General features: G+C 47.3%; 6 protein-coding genes across 6 annotated transcripts; 2 read left to right on the top strand and 4 right to left on the bottom strand.

Moving 5' to 3' along the window:
* Nucleotides 1-650: 650 nt before the first annotated feature.
* Nucleotides 651-1513, top strand: PADG_08241 (uncharacterized protein; the record flags this gene model as incomplete). Its single annotated transcript, XM_010765194.1, has 2 exons — nt 651-794; nt 968-1513. The coding sequence occupies 2 exons, from the start codon at nt 651-653 to the stop codon at nt 1511-1513; spliced, it is 690 nt and encodes a 229-aa protein (XP_010763496.1).
* Nucleotides 1514-2211: 698 nt separating this feature from the next.
* On the bottom strand, nt 2212-6017 carry PADG_08240 (uncharacterized protein; the record flags this gene model as incomplete). Its single annotated transcript, XM_010765235.1, has 6 exons — nt 2212-2419; nt 2512-4577; nt 4642-5073; nt 5148-5323; nt 5450-5672; nt 5835-6017. The coding sequence occupies 6 exons, from the start codon at nt 6015-6017 to the stop codon at nt 2212-2214; spliced, it is 3288 nt and encodes a 1095-aa protein (XP_010763537.1).
* A 1104-nt stretch (nt 6018-7121) lies between these two features.
* On the bottom strand, nt 7122-9387 carry PADG_08239 (uncharacterized protein; the record flags this gene model as incomplete). The annotated part of the gene is made up of 4 exons (XM_010765193.1): nt 7122-7979; nt 8055-8149; nt 8211-9084; nt 9199-9387. 4 exons carry the CDS (start codon nt 9385-9387, stop codon nt 7122-7124), a joined length of 2016 nt encoding a protein of 671 aa, XP_010763495.1.
* Nucleotides 9388-9956: 569 nt separating this feature from the next.
* Nucleotides 9957-10826, top strand: PADG_08238 (40S ribosomal protein S26E; the record flags this gene model as incomplete). The annotated part of the gene is made up of 4 exons (XM_010765234.1): nt 9957-9979; nt 10186-10313; nt 10442-10544; nt 10715-10826. The coding sequence occupies 4 exons, from the start codon at nt 9957-9959 to the stop codon at nt 10824-10826; spliced, it is 366 nt and encodes a 121-aa protein (XP_010763536.1).
* Nucleotides 10827-11505: 679 nt separating this feature from the next.
* PADG_08237 (uncharacterized protein) lies at nt 11506-14174 on the bottom strand (the record flags this gene model as incomplete). Its single annotated transcript, XM_010765192.1, has 2 exons — nt 11506-13898; nt 13985-14174. 2 exons carry the CDS (start codon nt 14172-14174, stop codon nt 11506-11508), a joined length of 2583 nt encoding a protein of 860 aa, XP_010763494.1.
* Nucleotides 14175-15847: 1673 nt separating this feature from the next.
* Nucleotides 15848-17525, bottom strand: PADG_08236 (metacaspase-1; the record flags this gene model as incomplete). The annotated part of the gene is made up of 6 exons (XM_010765233.1): nt 15848-15873; nt 15952-16560; nt 16618-17001; nt 17052-17154; nt 17213-17327; nt 17392-17525. 6 exons carry the CDS (start codon nt 17523-17525, stop codon nt 15848-15850), a joined length of 1371 nt encoding a protein of 456 aa, XP_010763535.1.
* Between the last annotated feature and the right edge of the window lie 101 nt (nt 17526-17626).

The following is a 17626-nucleotide window of genomic DNA, read 5'->3' as shown; positions in this document are numbered from 1 at the left end:
TGCTGTTCTTCTGACTCGTTGCGGTGAGCGAGAATGTCTCTTCGGTAAGGAATCACATGTAGATCTTTGGACAGATAAGACGTAATGGATTAATATTTTACTATCTGAGGTTAAAGGATGGTTCTGTAACAAGGACGCAGTGCAAGAGAAGAGAGGAAGAAAGAAACTATCTACATAACTCAAAGTGTGTTGTTGTTCCCCTTACCATATGTGTTGTGGCATGGTTAATCTCTGAAAGGCGTATAACTTTACACTCATCACATGCGGTGGGGCAGCTGCGCATGGCTCAACTGTTGGGATGGTTGATTCTGGGAGGAAACGGACTGACTAATATACGCGTATATCACGTGAGGTGGGGAGGGCTACCCGAGGAGCAAGATCACATGATATTTCCACGTGATACCGTGACAGCCCGTCATTCGGCTGTCAACAAACGTCGCCCTCCGACTACACGCCCCTCCAGTAATATATGACCCCGCGCAAAGTAAACAAAAGGAGTGGAAGGCAGTAATCTGTATTCCATCAACCAGCTTCCTCTGACTGACAATCACCAGTGAGGTGCAACTCCAACATTTTTGCCGAAGAAAATGCACACCTCCAACCTGGCCCGCCAAACCCGTCATCGCCTCTAGCTAGTTGCACCCTTAGGAATGCTGTACGATATCCTCTATGGCCGAGCGGAGCGGGTATGCGTTGTGAAAAGCAAGAACGTGAACTTACGAGCCCGGGCATATTCCCAGAGGGCGAAATCAAGAGGAAAACGAGCATTGATGTTCCTCGAGTCGCCCAAAACTGTTGGTCCAGAGGCATGATTATCGTCACTTTGATCATACATATGACAACAGCCAATTCATATCAAGATTCATAACCCCACCAGTCTCACTGCAACTGTGTTTGCTTGAACCTAAACAACAGCACCCTGAACCTGAGCTTTCTTCTTACTATTGCTTGAAGCGGCCACGAGTAGACAAGGATAAGCTCATCGAGCACTGGGTTAGCAAATACGAGTGGCCCAAAGGCCCTTCAGAAGTTGACGCCATGGGCGACTTGCTTGTACGACAGGGTGAAGTCGAATGCTTGCTCAAATAGGCCGAGCGAAACAAGTTCACGAGAAGTCAAGAGTAGATCTTGCACCGACAACAACTATGAGAGGTATTTCCTGAGTCCAAAGGAATCCTCCGGGATGACCACAAGAATGGAATATTGTGACAGTAAAAGTTTCTGTCAACGACTTCTCAAGAAAGACTCGGAGACTTCTTCTAGTGGATTGGTGAGGATCTATGGTCACTATCCTTTGATTGATGGAGACAAGACCACCTATCACCGTCACCCCATTCATGAGTTTAGTTTCGCAGCGCTGGATGGCAAGGAGAAATGGACATCCTATAAGTTTGGGATGAGCGTGTATGGCGACTGGGCCACTTCTCATTTCAAAAAACTGTGCTCAGCTGTTGATGAGCTACCATTCAACGCCAACATCAAAACAAAAATCTGGATTATGGATTTTAGCTAGGGTAACTAATCTATATATTAATCTAAACCTTTCTCTCATATTTTCCTTCTTGAGCTTAGAAAAACGAAAACGAAAACCGGACTGACAATCCAGGAGTTAACTGTGTAGCGGAAGAATTATCTATCCGTAAATTGAGAGGTTTCGAGGGCTATGGGGAGAAGTAGATAGAACATGACTAGTGAGAGTTTTGCGGGACTGAGTTGGGATAATTTTGAAACTGTATGTCGAAGGAAGCTTTGTGAAGGAAGCTCTGTGTAGCTTAGAAGCCCGTAGGAAAAGTGTGAATACGAGTTCTCTGAAAAGATACGAACAAGTCATAAGTACTGAAGCGTATATTTCAATGAGCTCTATTTATATAAAATAAACCTTGATTGTTGTCGTTGGCCATTGTGTCATGGGGGGAGAAACACATTTCAAAATAAAAAGCTAAGAAACAAAATCACTCGATGCTGTATGGGGTGTGTAAAAGTGATGAAACAAGTGAAAAAAAAGAAAACAAAGAAAGGAAGAAAGAAAGAAAGAAAGAAAAGAAAAGAAACGCAAAACAAGGGGGGGTGGAAAAAGAGGAAATTGGACATGGGATGGACATGATGATTTGTGAACAGAGGGAGGGAAAGGGAATAAAATTGAAAACCGGACGCTAGAACCACCTGGGACATCGAACGGGAAGAGCAGGGATTTAATTATGGATGGGCTAATTATTGGAAAAAGCTTCGCACGGCCATTTGGTTCTTGGGCTCAACATTTGCAAAGATCTGATCTACAGCGACTCCTGTTGCCGTTGCGAGCTGTTTCGATGAGTTTGCGACACGAGCAGCAGTGCTACCCTGCAGTGTTTCCGCTTCGAGAGCTTGCACGATATAGGTGAATGCCTTTGTGGCATTGTTGAAGACAGTGGGATTTCGTCTATTGGGGTTGTTGAGCTTTGGTTAGACAAGCTACGTGATTACATTTTGAGCATTAAAAAGACGGGAAAGGAATGGATGGATTGAACATACTGGTCAATAAGCTGCGCAAGAAAAGAATAAGCATACGGCGCCGCCTCTTCATCATTGATGATGGGTAGCGTATTAAACCAATTCTCCACAACCTCCTGCGGATTCTGTACTTTGCTAGAATTATAATGCAAAATCTTTGCGACGCTAGCAGATGCATTCTCAGTAGCGAAAATGTGTTCTTGCGTCCTCGCCTTCGCATGCTGCGTCGCCTGGAACAGTGTCGGGATGCTCGCGGCAACAAACTCGCTCCAGGCAAGCCCGCCCTTTTGCGCAGCAATTCCGACTCCGTAACATGCCGCTTGTCTGTTTGCGGCGTTGTCGTCCCGTATGCCATTGATAAGAGGCTGGATCATATGATCTTTGTAATTCCACGATTGCTCGCCGCAGAATTCTAGTACGTCGTCCATGATGCAGATTGCCCATTGTCGTTGTGTGGGGTCTTCATTTGTAACGAAGGCATCGTAGAAGGAGAGTAGCTGTTCCCATGCTGGTAAGAAAGCGGGGCCATGGTTCTTGAAAATGATGTGGAAGGCTTTGTTCATGTCGCTCAGTAGGTTCTGATCTTCTTCGACTTCGATATCGTATGATATGGCATCGTCATCCGCCTCGTCCAGTTCTGCTTTTTCTTCCGCACGTCGCTTCACACGAGCTTGGTAGTCCTCCAACGACGACTTGGCAGACGCAATGAATGCTTGCATATGGGCTTGCGTGAGACTGTTCTTTCCGGCGACCTCGACTGATTCGTAGAAGCATTGGAACATCTCCGCCAATGTATCAATGGCTGGCTCTGCGCTTAGAACCTCGATGAGTTTTTCGGCAGTCTTGGACCACAGCTGCATGAACTCGGGAGACTGATCACCGTGAGACTTTTTATATGCATTTAACAGTTGGGGAATTAAGTGTGCAGATGACACCCGGACAGGGTCGTGGAAGAAGAATGCGAGACCGGGGATAGCAATCTTTTCCATCGTCTCAATGACATATGGCTCAAAAGCAGCCGCGAGGACTTGAGCATATATCGTAATTAACTCGATAGCGGTATTCTTATCTTCAAGCACACTGGTTCGAATTCCAATAATTTTGTCCTTCAGCGGAACAAGCTCCCAACCAACATCCTGCTCAGCTTGTCTAAGCTGCTCTTCGTCATCAAGAATCTGGACATCAGCCTTGGCACTGGCAACCTGGAGGAGCGGCGGCATGACTCCGGGGAGATATGGAACGAAATCCTGGTTGAGAACTCGACACATACGGCCCCAGCAGTGGAGAAGATACGATGATTGAGGATCATCTGCATCCGTGATACTCTGCTGAATATTGCCAAGAAGCTGCACCAGAGTCAATGCATCTTGACCCATTTTCTCTTTTCCGACAGCCAGCGCAATCAGAGTGGCACACTCCATAGCCTTCGCTCTCAAAATCCGGAACTCTTTCGATTGCTCTTCATTCAAAACATTAAATAACAACGGCATAAGTGTGTCATAAAACTGCCCGAAAGCAGCCTCTGCAGAATCAGCAATCGTAGCAATTGTAGAAAGCGCCTGCTCCTGCACAAATCGTTTGGAACTTCGAAGAAGCTGCAGAAGACGTTTCAGAAGCTCTTCGAGATACGGTTCCAGAATCTCCTTCTCAGCCTCTTCACAGAAGTTAACCAACGCCGCAGCAGCATGGGCCTGGACGCGGGGTTCCGCCGAATCCAACACCGGAAGGATATTTCCGAGGACGATGGAATGATATTTCACTTGCATGGTAGGTGCGAAATCCGTACTCATCTGACCAAGGGCGTTGCAGCCGGCGAAGCGGACTCTTGGGTGAGGGTCTTGAAGAGCTGGCACGACAAGAGCAAGAACCTGATCCAACTCACCCTCCATGAGGTCTCTGCAACCTTCAGATATAGCAGAGATGGCCATAAGAGCTGCATGTCGATCGCGCCAAGAGGTTGAGGACATCATTCGGGGTACCCAGACGAAAGTTGCTGGTAAAATTACCTGGCCACCGAGCTTATTGGCGAGACGGTCCATGCATTGCTCGCCAGCAACGTGGTTTTTGTCGCTTTCCTCGAGGTCAAGCTAATTAAATGTTAATCTCTTCATATATAGCAGTCGCCGTTGCCGAGATATAGCATGCACTTACATCTTCAGACTGAGTCCATTCAGCTGCATCCTCATCATCCAAACCAACATCGGTCATCAAGCTTAGACACTGTGTAACCATCTCTCCAGCATACGTCGGGTCACTTTTGCACATCTTGGGAGCAAAATCGGCAAAAGTAGCCATTAACTCTAAACCATTCTGTCTCACTTGATCAGACAATTCCTTATCGCCAATAACACTAATGCTGAACTTGACCAAGTTGTTGAAAAGCGCCTTGAACATCTTAGGGCACACTTCTGCCAGCTCAATTAAAGCAATGAAAGCCTTGGAAAGTTCCTCACTCTCATCAGCTTCTTTCAAGGGTGGTAGGATGTTGAGGACATCCGGGACTAAGGAGAAGTATTTGCTCTGGCTCTTTTTAGGGATGGAGCGGAAAAAGGAAGAAAATGCTTCCATTGCGGATATTCGGACCTAATTATTTTGAGAACAATCATTAGTGAATACATCCATGTTTGTTTCTTTTTCAGATGTAGTATAAACTGTACAGAAATATTCTCATCTCTGAAACCCTTCGAAAAAACACCTAGAACCATATCCTCATGTTGTTTCTCAATAATACCCGGTGTCGTTGAGAATATACGGAATGCGGAATCGCGCACACCCGGATCATTAGACTGGCTGGCCTGGAAGAGTACTCCCAGAAGCTCAGGCCATTGTTCACCTAGCATTCCCAAAGAAGAGAAAATAATCAGTCTGAGTAAGAATTAAGCATGTATCTGGCCAGCTATACACGGTTTTCAACATGGCATTGTTTCTCTTGTTTTCTTAATTCTTTGTTTCCACGTACCATTTTCGGCATACTGTCCCGCAATTTCAGCTACAGCGTCACCAATCTTATTCCGCACATGGGCTACGCCCTCACTGCTTAGCGACTCCAACAGTTTTTGTCGAATAGCCATTCTCTGTTCATGTGAAAGAGTGAAGAACAGCTCCTTAGATTCCGTGGAATTGGCCAATTTCATAGACCGCGTCGATATCCGACGGAAGAGAACGGAGGCAAACGATCGCGTCTAAAATAAGTTAAAATAAATTAGTATCCATAGGTTATGAGAAGAGAAATATTCACCCCACGCAGAGTATAAAGAAGAAAGAAAAATGAAGAGAAATCATCAAGAAAACCCAAAAAGAAATCAATAAGGTCAAAAGGAAGTGAGAGTGTTTTGTAAACGTACACCAGCATCTTCCGCTCCCTGTAGTTGTTCCGCCAGCCCTATGAGCAAGACATCTGGACGACCCTGGACCCATTCATTATTCAACTGTTCCTCAGCCTGAGTTCGAACGATATTGTCTGCGGAAGCGAGAGCAAGCAAGAGTTGCGCGAGGGCAACGTGGACCTCCTGTGGCAATAGCGACATTATCTGTTTATCCTTGTATGTTTGTATTTCCGTGTCGTAGCGTGGGAGGGTGGGATGGTTGTATTGGTGGAATCTACCCCCTTTTCAAAGACCAAAAATAACAAAAAAATAGAGTCGCGCCAGAGGAGAAGAGAGAAGGGAAGTGGAGGATCACAGAGAAGGAAAGACACAAAGAAAGAAAGAAACAAAAAAAAAAAGAGAGAGATCAAATAGAGTTCCCTTGATCCTCGACGTTATACAGATTAAAGTGGGAAACGCAGACACGAAATTCTTTGTGGGGCACAAAGAGCAGAAGATTGGGCGAGCGCGGGTCAAGATGATTGAGTGAGCAGAGCATAGATCAAGAACACTGTCTGGCAGGAGGTTTTCGGAGAGAGGAGAGGTGCTGAACGATGAAGGAATCAGGTATAGACAGAAGAGAAGAGGGAGTGAGAGAAGAGACGCGAAGGGGAGGGGGTAGGAGAGAGGTGAGGATCTGTAAAGGTCGAAGTTGTTGGCGTCGAAGTGGTCGAAGGCCGAAGTTTACAGTTTTGAAAGTGGCATGCAAGAGGGCTAGCACAGATCCGGTTTAGGGTGAGAGGTGCCCTGCGCTAGTCCAGAATAAGCTAGGATTGACATGGATCGGCCTGAAAGGGCAAAAATAAAAAACATTGGACTTTATTTTCCGTCAAGTAACGTGGGGGGGAATGTCTTGTTCGTTGAGGTCTATCTATTGCTAAACTAATGGTAGCGTTTGTAGTCAAAAAGAAAACAGTCTACTATAGCTGCTGTATATGTATTAATAACGTGTTGAAAAACCACCCGGCGACTCGCGAATTGCTGGAACGGCCGTTATATCCCACATGTTAGAGGTACGGAACAAACCCATGCAGGTATGGGAGGAGCTGGTTACGATATTCGAAAAAGTGGCCAGAGACAATAGTAAGGGTACATATCGTGTGAAGAAATAAATACAAAGGAAAAGGAAAAGAAGAGGGGGGGGAGGAAAGGGCGGAATACAAAAGAGTTGAATATGATCAAGAAATAAATCGAAGAGATGAATTACTATCGAGAAGTCCCACCAGGCGTAAGGATGCCCCTCAAGACAGGAAAACAAAGCCACAACTATCGATTGCCTATTCGGCTGAGAACAAACACACCAACTATAGCCACAGCCAATGTCACAATGGCACCTGGCAGAATAAGCTCATTGGGTACCCCGTTTATCAACTGCTCTGCTGTCGGGAAACGCACAATAGTCTGCGACCTGTCTGTAACAGAACTTCGATTGCCCACATTACTCTGCTCTTCTTCCTCTTCAATCGCCCCAGGCGGCGTGGCTGGTTTCAAGGACACGGAAGGCACCTGCTGAGCAACAGGAGGAGGGGGAGGTGTGGCAATAACAGGCTGCTTTTCCGGATCATGGACATAAAGATCTACCTTGTCCATATTGCTACTCCTAGACAGAGTGACGGCATCCCAAAGATCCTGATCTGTTGTTATGGACACTGTATCCCCTTCGTTGTCCACATAACTCAACGCATAGCCCGAATTGCTCAGTTTGCCATCTTCTACCAGAGCGTAGCCACCAACGGCTTCGACCTCAGGCCCCAGCTTCAGGGAGACCTGTGAAACGAGGTCCGACACACCTGCTGAAGGTGTAACGTGCAGCCTGTGAACTCGTCCGCTGGGGGCTTTGAATTTGAATGGGAACGGTGTGTCCTCATTGTGAGCTACGCGGGGCTCCAGGACATCTGAGGCGGCATCGTCGCCATGATGCGAAGCGGAATCGTTCGGGAGGACGCTATTTTCCCGCTCAACATGTGTCCTGGAAAGTTCGGGACTAACGACGGAGCGGATGGGGGTCGAGACCTGATGGCCGCCGTGGCTACCGGATATTATGGAATCGGACTCATGGTCCATGGAAAGCCAGAACTTATTCCACGCCGGTCCTTCGCTTTCGTTTGATGACATCGTATTGACCTAGAACAATTGGTGGAAATTTTTAGTGAAATGACCGTGGGCACAATTGTTCCAGTGAAGAAATTAGAAATATACTTGTTCAAGCGTAGCATAGGTTAACTTCAGCACATCGACCATGCCAACAATCTCTCCAGCCTCGTTCATTACAGGGAGGTTGAGATAGTGTCCATCTAGTTTCGATATCGTTAATCCTGTTTCTTCTGCACCTAATGAACGGGTGTCAGAACTAACCATGCATTTTCCGAAGAGCAGCCTGAATGCTCATATCAGTCGGAGCGAAATCCGGATGAGGAGTCATGACTCTAACAACGCTACAGGTGTTGGGATCCAACCCAGGGGCAATCACGCGAAGAACAATATCTTTACTCGTGAATATACCAGTAATCGAACCCTGATCCTGCACAAGCAATGCGGTGGTGTGATTCTCTTTCATCAACGCAGCAGCCTCCCTAACGGACGTGCGTACCGACACTGTTGTCGGTGGAAGTCCATTCAAAACGGTCTCCAATGTTGGACCGGACATCTTCTGCCGCAGCGCCTCGACGTACTGGATAATTTGTTGTGGCTGATTAGAGCCCAATTCCGACTGCACGCCCTCGAGGGCATCATACAGCTTGCGAGATGAACTGTATGCCCTCTCTAGCTTCTCCATAGCATCGTAGAAGCACTTGGTAATGTCAAGAATTCCAGATATATCCTGGTTTTCATCCATGACAGGTAAATGCCTGAATCCCTTCCGGACCATCAGGTCCAGCGCATCGGTAGCGCTGGTGTCAGTTCTCGCACAGAGAGGGTTCTTGGTCATGATTTCTGCAATTGTAACATCCCGAGCCCTGATACCGGCACCAACAACTCTAAAGGCCAAATCCTTCGCGGTGAATATACCCGCAATGCGTTCGTCCTCATCCGTCACGAGAACGCAATCCTCTCTCTTTGCAGCCATCAATTGCGCAGCCTCCGCGACCGTGGTGTTGGGCTTAATCTGGAGAGCATGGCTGGGTTTAAGAGCCATGACAGTACCGGGGGGTGCTTTGCGAGTATGTCGAGCTCGTGTAGGGTTATGTCTCTTTTTATTGAGGTCTGCTTCCATTTTCTTTCTGATAGCCTAAGCCATTGAAGTGATAAGTTACTTTTATCGAAAGGTGAGAGTAGATATAAGATTTATCGAGTACAGAGAAGACAGGAAAGAATATATATATATTGGAAATAGATTATTTACCTCATCACGCTTGGTCTGTTTCTGTCTACTTGTACTCAACGCCGAGCTGCTGCCAACATCGGAGGTAGCTGACTGGGGGACAGGAGGCGTTTCGACCTTGCGAGGGATACCAGAAGGGCTCCCATCGAAGGGAATCTGACCACGGCCCACGGTTCGATTTCGAAAGGTTCCTTGCCCTGCAGCAGACATGTTTGATACTGGTGGAAGATCAGAGGACAGAAAGTGCCTTGGAACCTAGATGTTGAAGAAGCAAAACAAGACGAAAGGACGGATCTACCACGGAACTTTGGTGCTTAGAGAGACTAGATCTGACTCAGAAGGCAGATAGCTAGATTTATTATTTCATTCATTTATTGGGGAGGGGGGGGGGTAGGCGGGGGGGAGGGAAACAAAAGAAACAAAGGGATAGGAGTCCGCGAGGGAGGGTAATAATGGCAACAATAAATATTGACCCGCAATCACGACACGAAGTTCGAAGTGGAGCCAATAGGGACCGGCGCGGGCCAGGCACGGTCACGGGATTAAATTCAATTATCACGTGTTGTGACTGTTGGAAGACGCTGACATAATCCGCCTTCGCTTAAGGGCTGTTGCCCTGTCGCCCACAAAGAGACGGCAACCGCAGCAGGAGTCGAAGGCCAAGGACAATCCGACATCAAACCACCCCAACCCAGCCGACATCAACCTGTAAGCTCCTCTCTATACACTCTTGGCCTGGTGCTCTCTCTGACATTGAAAGAATTGCAGAATCCGCCAAAATGGTCAAGAAACGGGCCTCGAAGTATGTTCATTGGAATTACCCTCTCTAGATACACCGCAATACCTGTACCCTTTTTCTTTCTCCGCAACGTGAACAAAACCCACGAGGAATTAGGAGGGATACTCATGTTTCCCCCTTTTTCCCGAAAGAAAAGAGAAATGACGAAATAGAGAGATTTAGGAGGAATATAAAAATAGCTAACGGTTAGCTCTTCTTTAATTGAACAGTGGACGTAACAAGAAGGGCCGCGGCCACGTCAAGCCAATCCGATGCTCCAACTGCTCGCGATGCACCCCCAAGGATAAGGCGATCAAGAGATTCACCATCCGCAACATGGTCGAGTCCGCCGCCATCCGTACGTTTCTTCCCCGGTTTATGTGACAGAAGGCATGGTGAAAGACGGAAAAGAGCCGGAAGGATTTCTGTTGCAAGAAGCTGATTGTGCTAATGTCGGATTACTTATTTTTTGTTTTTGGCGGATAGGTGATATCTCCGACGCATCTGTTTTCCCCGATTACGCCGTTCCGAAGATGTACTTGAAACTTCAATACTGCGTTTCTTGCGCCATCCACGGAAAGATTGTGCGGTATGGCTGATCCCATTCACATTCATCACCTCAAATATCCTCCGGAACAGAAAGATAGACACGTCAGGGAGAAGGAAGAGAGAGAGAACGAAGTGGAGACAAGGGGCATAAAAGAACGGTCAAAACTACGCTCGAGGACAGTTTTATGCTGATAAGGATACATTTTCTAGTGTACGCTCCCGAGAGGGTCGCCGCAACCGCGCCCCTCCCCCAAGAATCCGATACAACAGAGACGCAAAGAAGTCGAACCCCACCCAGGCCGCCAAGGCTGCTCAGGCATAGATATCAGCCGTTAGTTTTGTGTGTCAAAGAGAAGAACGTCGTGTGAGGATAATGGTGTAGTGCTGTCTCCTGGGTTTTTTTTTTCCTTTTTAGCTTTGACCTTTTGTTAAATTTTTAAATTTTTTTTTCCCGAATGGTATCAGGCACAAATATAAGTGGCATTTTCTTTGAATCAATATGGTAGGCTCCTGGAACAACATGAAGTGAAAAGCAGAGAAACAAGAATGAGACATGGGCGTGGGAACGATCATGCCTTGGTTTCTTTTGCTTTGGAACCCTTTTCTAGGCCGGATGCTTTCGTTGTTTTGTGTATGGTCTCCCTCCTTCTTTTCTCCAACTGGTAAAAGATGACATTATCAATACGGGGGAGAAGAATGGGACACGAGTAAATTAGCACACGGCTAAAACCCCAACAAAAATAAGGATTCTTAGGATGATATGGTATGAAACCATGTATTTCTTTAATATATAAACGCCATACCTAATAAAATTCCCATACTAGACAAAATGATTTCGGAAATAAAAAATGAAAAAAAGAATATCCTAACATTCATTCTAAATATTAGGCTACGTCTTGTCCCAATTCTTATCCCCATCGCGATGCGATGATGATTTATGACATGTTGACACTTATTCTAATTAATCTTAAAAGAACCCTCCAAAATATTCAAGGATACAATTATCTCTTCTCAAAAAAATTCCCATACAAATCCACAACACCCCCAGTCCTCCCCTTAGGCATAGGATTCCTTACAATCTTCACCTCACCCTTCCAATAGCCCTCGACATATAGAGGATACGTCGATGGTGACGGCGACATGGGTGATCGTGGCGGGATGGACGTAGGGATTCGAGCAGGCGATGCAGTGGTAGAAGTGGTTGACATGGTACACTTCCGCCTCCGTTCCGTGCGTAGCAACTCTTCATACTCTGCCTTCTTCGCCTTGCGGAACGCGGCTAATGCGGCGACGACGTCGATATCCGCTTCGTGGTGTGGACTAGTAGGCGGCTGCTGCTGCTGTTGAACGCCTGGAAGGAGATGGGGGGATGATAAGGGCGCTGGAGCTCTGGCTGGAGAGGCTAGGAATGGCGATGGTACGGGATGGAGAGGATGTTTCTGTGGACTGCGCTGGGAAGATTCATTGGTTTCCAGATGATGTGAGGGGGTCGAATCGAGCTCCACGGTTCGAGGAGAATTCACGGATGCATTATCCTGGTTTCTGTCCCGATCACCGTCCATACCCTTAACATCTTCGTCCCGAACCCCACACTCCTCCCCCGCCTCGTCGCTAAAGAAGCTAAAATCGTTTTCTGCAGCGACCCATAGGTTCTCCGAATCTACGTCCTCCGTGCTGGATTTGGAGAAGGATCCCGGCCCCCTTCGGTGTTTGTGTAGATTCCACGAGGCGGAGCCCTTCGAAAAATCAAGTTTGGCGACGGGTGTTATCTCAAGGATTATGCGCTCGAGGGAGAAAAGAGTTCGTGCGTGTTGCCGTTCCGCACTCGCGCGGAGGCAACCAGGTGGTAATGAGTAGTTGGAACGGGCTTGGAGGGTGGCAAGGAGGGCCTCATCTGCACAAGCTGTGATGAAGCCGATTAGACGGTATATGATGTAAGAAGACGATGGTGGGACGGAGGCGGGGACGTCAGTTAGCACGAGAGTTCGTAGGTGAGGGGTCTGCGAGGGATGAAGGAAGAGAGCTGTGTCCTTGCTAGGTTTCGGACGCCTTTCTAGAAGCCATTGGATTCGATCGGTGCGGGATTGGACGGATGGCGATGATGATGAGGATGGGAGTGAGAAAGGTTGTAGAGGGACTGCCTCGGGTATTTCATGGTCTCGCGTGGGTGCTCGAACCCCATAATTGCTCCTCCATCCAGGCATTGGCCTTTGAAATGAGGTATCAGGGAGCTCGTGCCGTACGGCCTCGCCATCACCTGGCAATTCGTAAACCTGAGTTGACAAGTTGTCGAGCTCCACAGGAGATCTTTGTAGTAGGCTAATGGGAGAAACAACCTCCGGCGATGACGACGATGTGTATTCCGTAACAACAGCATGGTGCACTCGTAAATATGTCAAATTATTGGCAGCCGAACGTCGTAGCGCTGGAATGAGTTTTTCGGCACCGGGAAACCTCACACCAACCACCCAATGGCTCTCATTGTCAATGATAGGCTCAAACCCCTTACGCTTCCACATCAACCCGGCACTTTTAACAGTTCCGCCATCTAGTACATGAAGGCGTGTCGACTTCAGTAAACTCCCCAGTCCTTCAACAGACAACCGGTTGTCCGAGATGTAGAGATGTGTAATACCAACATGCGATAAATCCTGGGGATCCGAACGGCCGGTCAGGGGTATCATTAATTGTTTCATGAGATGGACATCAAAGTCCTCGCTTTTTAACGAATCTGCATTCAGGACGTTCGAAAAAGAGCTCATAGACCGGGCCCACTCGAAATGGAACTTGACATCCCGCTCAGTTGGAGACGGCATTTCCACCTCTGGTGGCAAAAAGCATTTCTGCAGAAGCGGTCTCAACGAAGCGTCCGTCAGCAGATTGTTGCGCACGTCTAATAGTCGAACCCGTGTCTGGATAGAGTCAGCCACAACCTCCATATCAGCATCCTTCATGCCAATGCCCCTCAACTTCAACACCTGAAGGTGCTTCAGGTAAGACAGGGCAGCAAAAACGCCATGATCCCTCGCCGGGGTGGTGAACGATAAATCCAAGTAAACCAGAAGCGGGAAGCGCAGCAGGGCCTCCCTGATCCCAACAGATGTGGTATTCGGCTCCCGTTGTGCTAGCAGCAGACGAAGACCGTACGCTTCATAAGAAGTTTCATCGTTCGATTTCGGCCTTAACGCCATGAGCGAGTTGTGGTCGAAGAACGGCAGCTGCGACACGAGCAGAGACTGGAGTTTTGGTAGATACTCCAGAACCTCCTGGAGCCATGATGGTCTCGGTCCCCCGTATATCTCCGACAGGGCGGGTGGCAGATGGAATGTATGAGTTAACATGCGCACCTCAAGGCGAGCGCGCTTAAGCGTTCTTCTGAACCTTGTCAGGGCGACTTTGATCCAACCAAATTAGCAACGAAGCTCTGACTTAGCCTATCCCTAATACCTCCTTCTTTTCTAAGAGCTGCAAAAAACCTACCGTATACAGCGTCATTGTCGGTTCCAAAATGCGACGCCGGCGCTCCCCACAGGAAAGGTACGAAGACCGCATGCCATCTCTTGCAGACGAGTGATGCTGCACATAAATCTGCGGACGGGATGTAGTCGGATACTATGGCCCAGACATCCCTAGTAGTAGCTAGCTCGTAAGATGGTGGGAAATCCTCCATGGTTGAGATAATATATTCGCCGCCTCCTGAGCTCTTGTCGTGCTGCACATGAATATCTCTCCTGGCTAACTCGCCTCCTCCCAAGTCTCTGGAGCTTTTGCGTGTATTCGTTTCAAAACGTCATCCGGCTCGTTTCTGTGTTTTAGCGTCATTTACTGCCTTCCTCAGGAGCAATACTGAAAGTGCGTCAAAATGAATCAATCTCTTAGATGAAAATTGGGTTTATATTTTCGTTCGTCCTTATTGGCCATGCTGGTTGCTTGCTGGAATATCCTGGCTGAGGCGCCAGCCTGACACTCAACGCTTATCAAGTACAACTAGCCCGTGTGAGGGACAATACATACAAATATCCATAGATAAATATCCCGTCTGGACAAGGCTGACTACTGCACCTGGGAGAATAGTGCAGGGCAAAACTTCAATATCAGAAGCTAAAAATCGTTGGTTGTTTACCATGAAGCGAAGACGCCAGTGTATCTGAAGCGATGATAGGAGGTTGATGGTGACCGGTGCCAAACCTGGGAGGTTCTTGTGCCCCAGCGGCGCGGTGATCTTGAGCAGTTATTTGGAAAGGGGATATATATATATATATATATAAGCGGCTAGTTAATGCATTCACAACAATTACTAGTGTGGCAATGTTCCAGAATAAATCGCGTGGCTGTGCTCGGAATATCAAGTGACAGTCAAAGGTTAAGAACGACACATCATCAAGAATACGTCAACTCAATTCATAATCATGTTCGGTGAAGACAAAATCGTTGCAGAGAGTCCAGATAGTAACTGATCGTCCAGGAGGGAAGAAAGCACTAAAAGACAGGATTCTCAATTCCGGAGAGGAAGCCATTACCATACCCCCCCCAGATAACCATCATTCCAGACTTTAAAGGCTGTACGTTTTCAAACAAGAAAAATATGCAAGGAGAAAAACAGGAAGACTAAACCTATACCACACTTTTTCTGGACAAAGCGGAATCAAGGAAGACAAACCAAAAATGGCCAACTCAAACAAGTGATGAATGACAAAACTGCAAAGCATGAAAAAGAAGGGGAACATGCAGCAAGAACTCACAAGGCCAAATCAAACCCTGTAACATAAAAACATCTTTCAATAACAAAGCTGGACTTTGATCAAAATAAAGAAGAAAAAAGTTTTAATAATGGTGCTAAAGCAGATAAAACGGGACAGGAGCGACATTGAATATATGTGCTCATAAGCTTCTCTTCTCTTCCATGCTCACCTTCTCTCTCCTCGCAAGGCAAATAAGAAATATATGAAAGGTAAACATGACAACGAACCTTGAAACTTATAAAACTCGTTACAGCACTACTGGATCAACGGGGAGGCATTAAAAAAGGCTCGAAAAAGGGAAGAAAACATATCCAATCGAAGAAGATATAGCGGAGAAATGCATTGCAAATGTTACTTGCAAGGGAATGCTCTGGAGCAAAAACAGCAACAAAGAATCAACAGCACCAGATATCAAGAAATGAAAAATGTGCCAATGGAAGCAACCAAGGAGAGGGCCAATCCAGTGAATCAAGAGACAACACTAATGTCCTTCAATCATGGCTGTTTGGAACTGTTAATGGCATATCCTTAAAATTGACTCTATCTCATATAAAAATCTGGCTTCCTAACCAGTAGGGGGGTCAAGAAAGGAAACATCCTTTTACATGACATATAAGAGGTCGGTATCTGGTAGGGGCACAGGTTAGCAACAAATTATTTCCTTTTTTGAGTCTGCAAGGGCAAGCTGGAAAATATGAAACGTACTTAGCGGATGGCTGCAGCTCAATTGCGGCTTCTGACTATATTTCGTCGCCAATTCATCACGGATGCTCCTCAGTAGCTGTACGTAACTCTGTTGTGGATTCTTCTTTAATGCAGTGATAAACGCCCAAGACATGGCTCCAGTAGCTTCTCCGTTAATCGTAGCGTCTTGACTTGTCTGCGTGTCCTTACTGCCAGACCACATGATGACATCCGCGGGACTCGTTTTGGTTTGTCGCGCCTTCTGGTAACCGGCCTCGCCTTTCGTAGCCTTTTTGATGAATCCCCCAACTGTGGACAGCATGCCAGAAACGTCTCCTCTCGCATAAGCGGAAACAACACTAAGCAAACCTTGACCGGCTTCCTTAGCTAAGTTGGGCTCCTTGAGAATGCCTTGTGTGGAGTAGATGTACGGAAGGTCGAGAGCAGAACCGGAATGGCATGAGTCAAAAATGGCGGTTAAACGCACACCAGGCAGCAGCGACTTGACCATAATTCTGTGCATTTCGTCATCGACGATGTGTCCAGCCGATCTGAAGTCCACAGGATAGATAACCTCATCATTCCCATCATCTTCGTCGCCATCAAGATCCTTAGTTTGACCACCGTGACCTATTTAATACTTAGCGACTTGAAAATACATACAATCCGTAGCTATGGGAGATATACCGGAAAAATGGAAGAAGAGGGAATCATTAGGTCTAGCATCCTTAACTAGCCAGTGCATGGCACGCAGGATATTTGCCTTGGTTGGCTGGCTCATGGGATTTTGCTGGTCATCAGTCAAAATCACCATGTCCTCCCTTGCATAGCCAAAATTTTGATTCAAATAGTTCGACATATTTTTCACATCGTTGATACAGCCGCGCAGCTGGCCGCGCTGACCGAAATAGTTGATCCCAATCAGCAATGCCTTCCGCTTTCCTGTGCAATTCGAGTATTGGAAGCTATATCCCTGGGGAGCACCATGGCCGAATTGGACAGGCTGCGTTGGTGGGGGTGGAGGGCGACTATGCCCTCCCTGCCCATGATTGCCATAAGGCGAAGGAGGACCTGACTACCGTTAGCTCACTCAAACGACTTATGGTCAGGACGAAATTCACCTCCTGCACGGCCACTATACATTGGACCACCGTTCGGAGGTGCCGGGGAGACGCTTGGATGGAGTTGTGGAGCACCATACATAGGTTGCTGAGGTGAAGAAGCCTTTAACATACACTGTCAGCATGGAGAGGCTAAAGAGCGTTACCATCCGGGCACTTACCGCATATCCACCATTGTAAGGTGGCTGGGGAGACGGCGTATGAGGAGGATATCCGTATGGGTTCTGTTGGGGAGGGGGAGGCCCTTGCGGAGGATACCCTCCGTAACCTTGTGGTCTTGAAATTGTTAACTAGAAAACAGTCCCACGCAAAATTGCATAGCTCGTGGTAGCCTACTCACGGGTATTGCTGAGGAGGTGGTGCTCCGTATGGCTGGGGAGGGTATTGCTGCTGCGGAGGGTACTGCTGATGACGTGGAGGAGCATACCCGCCCTGGCCAGCCGGGTAGCCCTGTGGAGGGGGATAATATGACATGGTTCAAGATCGACGAGACAAGTGAAGGATGCGCAAAGGATAGTGACTAGCTTAGGAAGAGCCTTATACTTCGTAGACAGAAAAGCAGACGGAGATGAGCA

Source organism: Paracoccidioides brasiliensis, assembly GCF_000150735.1.
Source record: "Paracoccidioides brasiliensis Pb18 unplaced genomic scaffold supercont2.15, whole genome shotgun sequence".
Lineage (NCBI taxonomy): Eukaryota > Fungi > Ascomycota > Eurotiomycetes > Onygenales > Ajellomycetaceae > Paracoccidioides > Paracoccidioides brasiliensis.
Note: the sequence above shows the minus strand (reverse complement) of the source record. Positions and strands in the feature narration are given on the sequence as shown.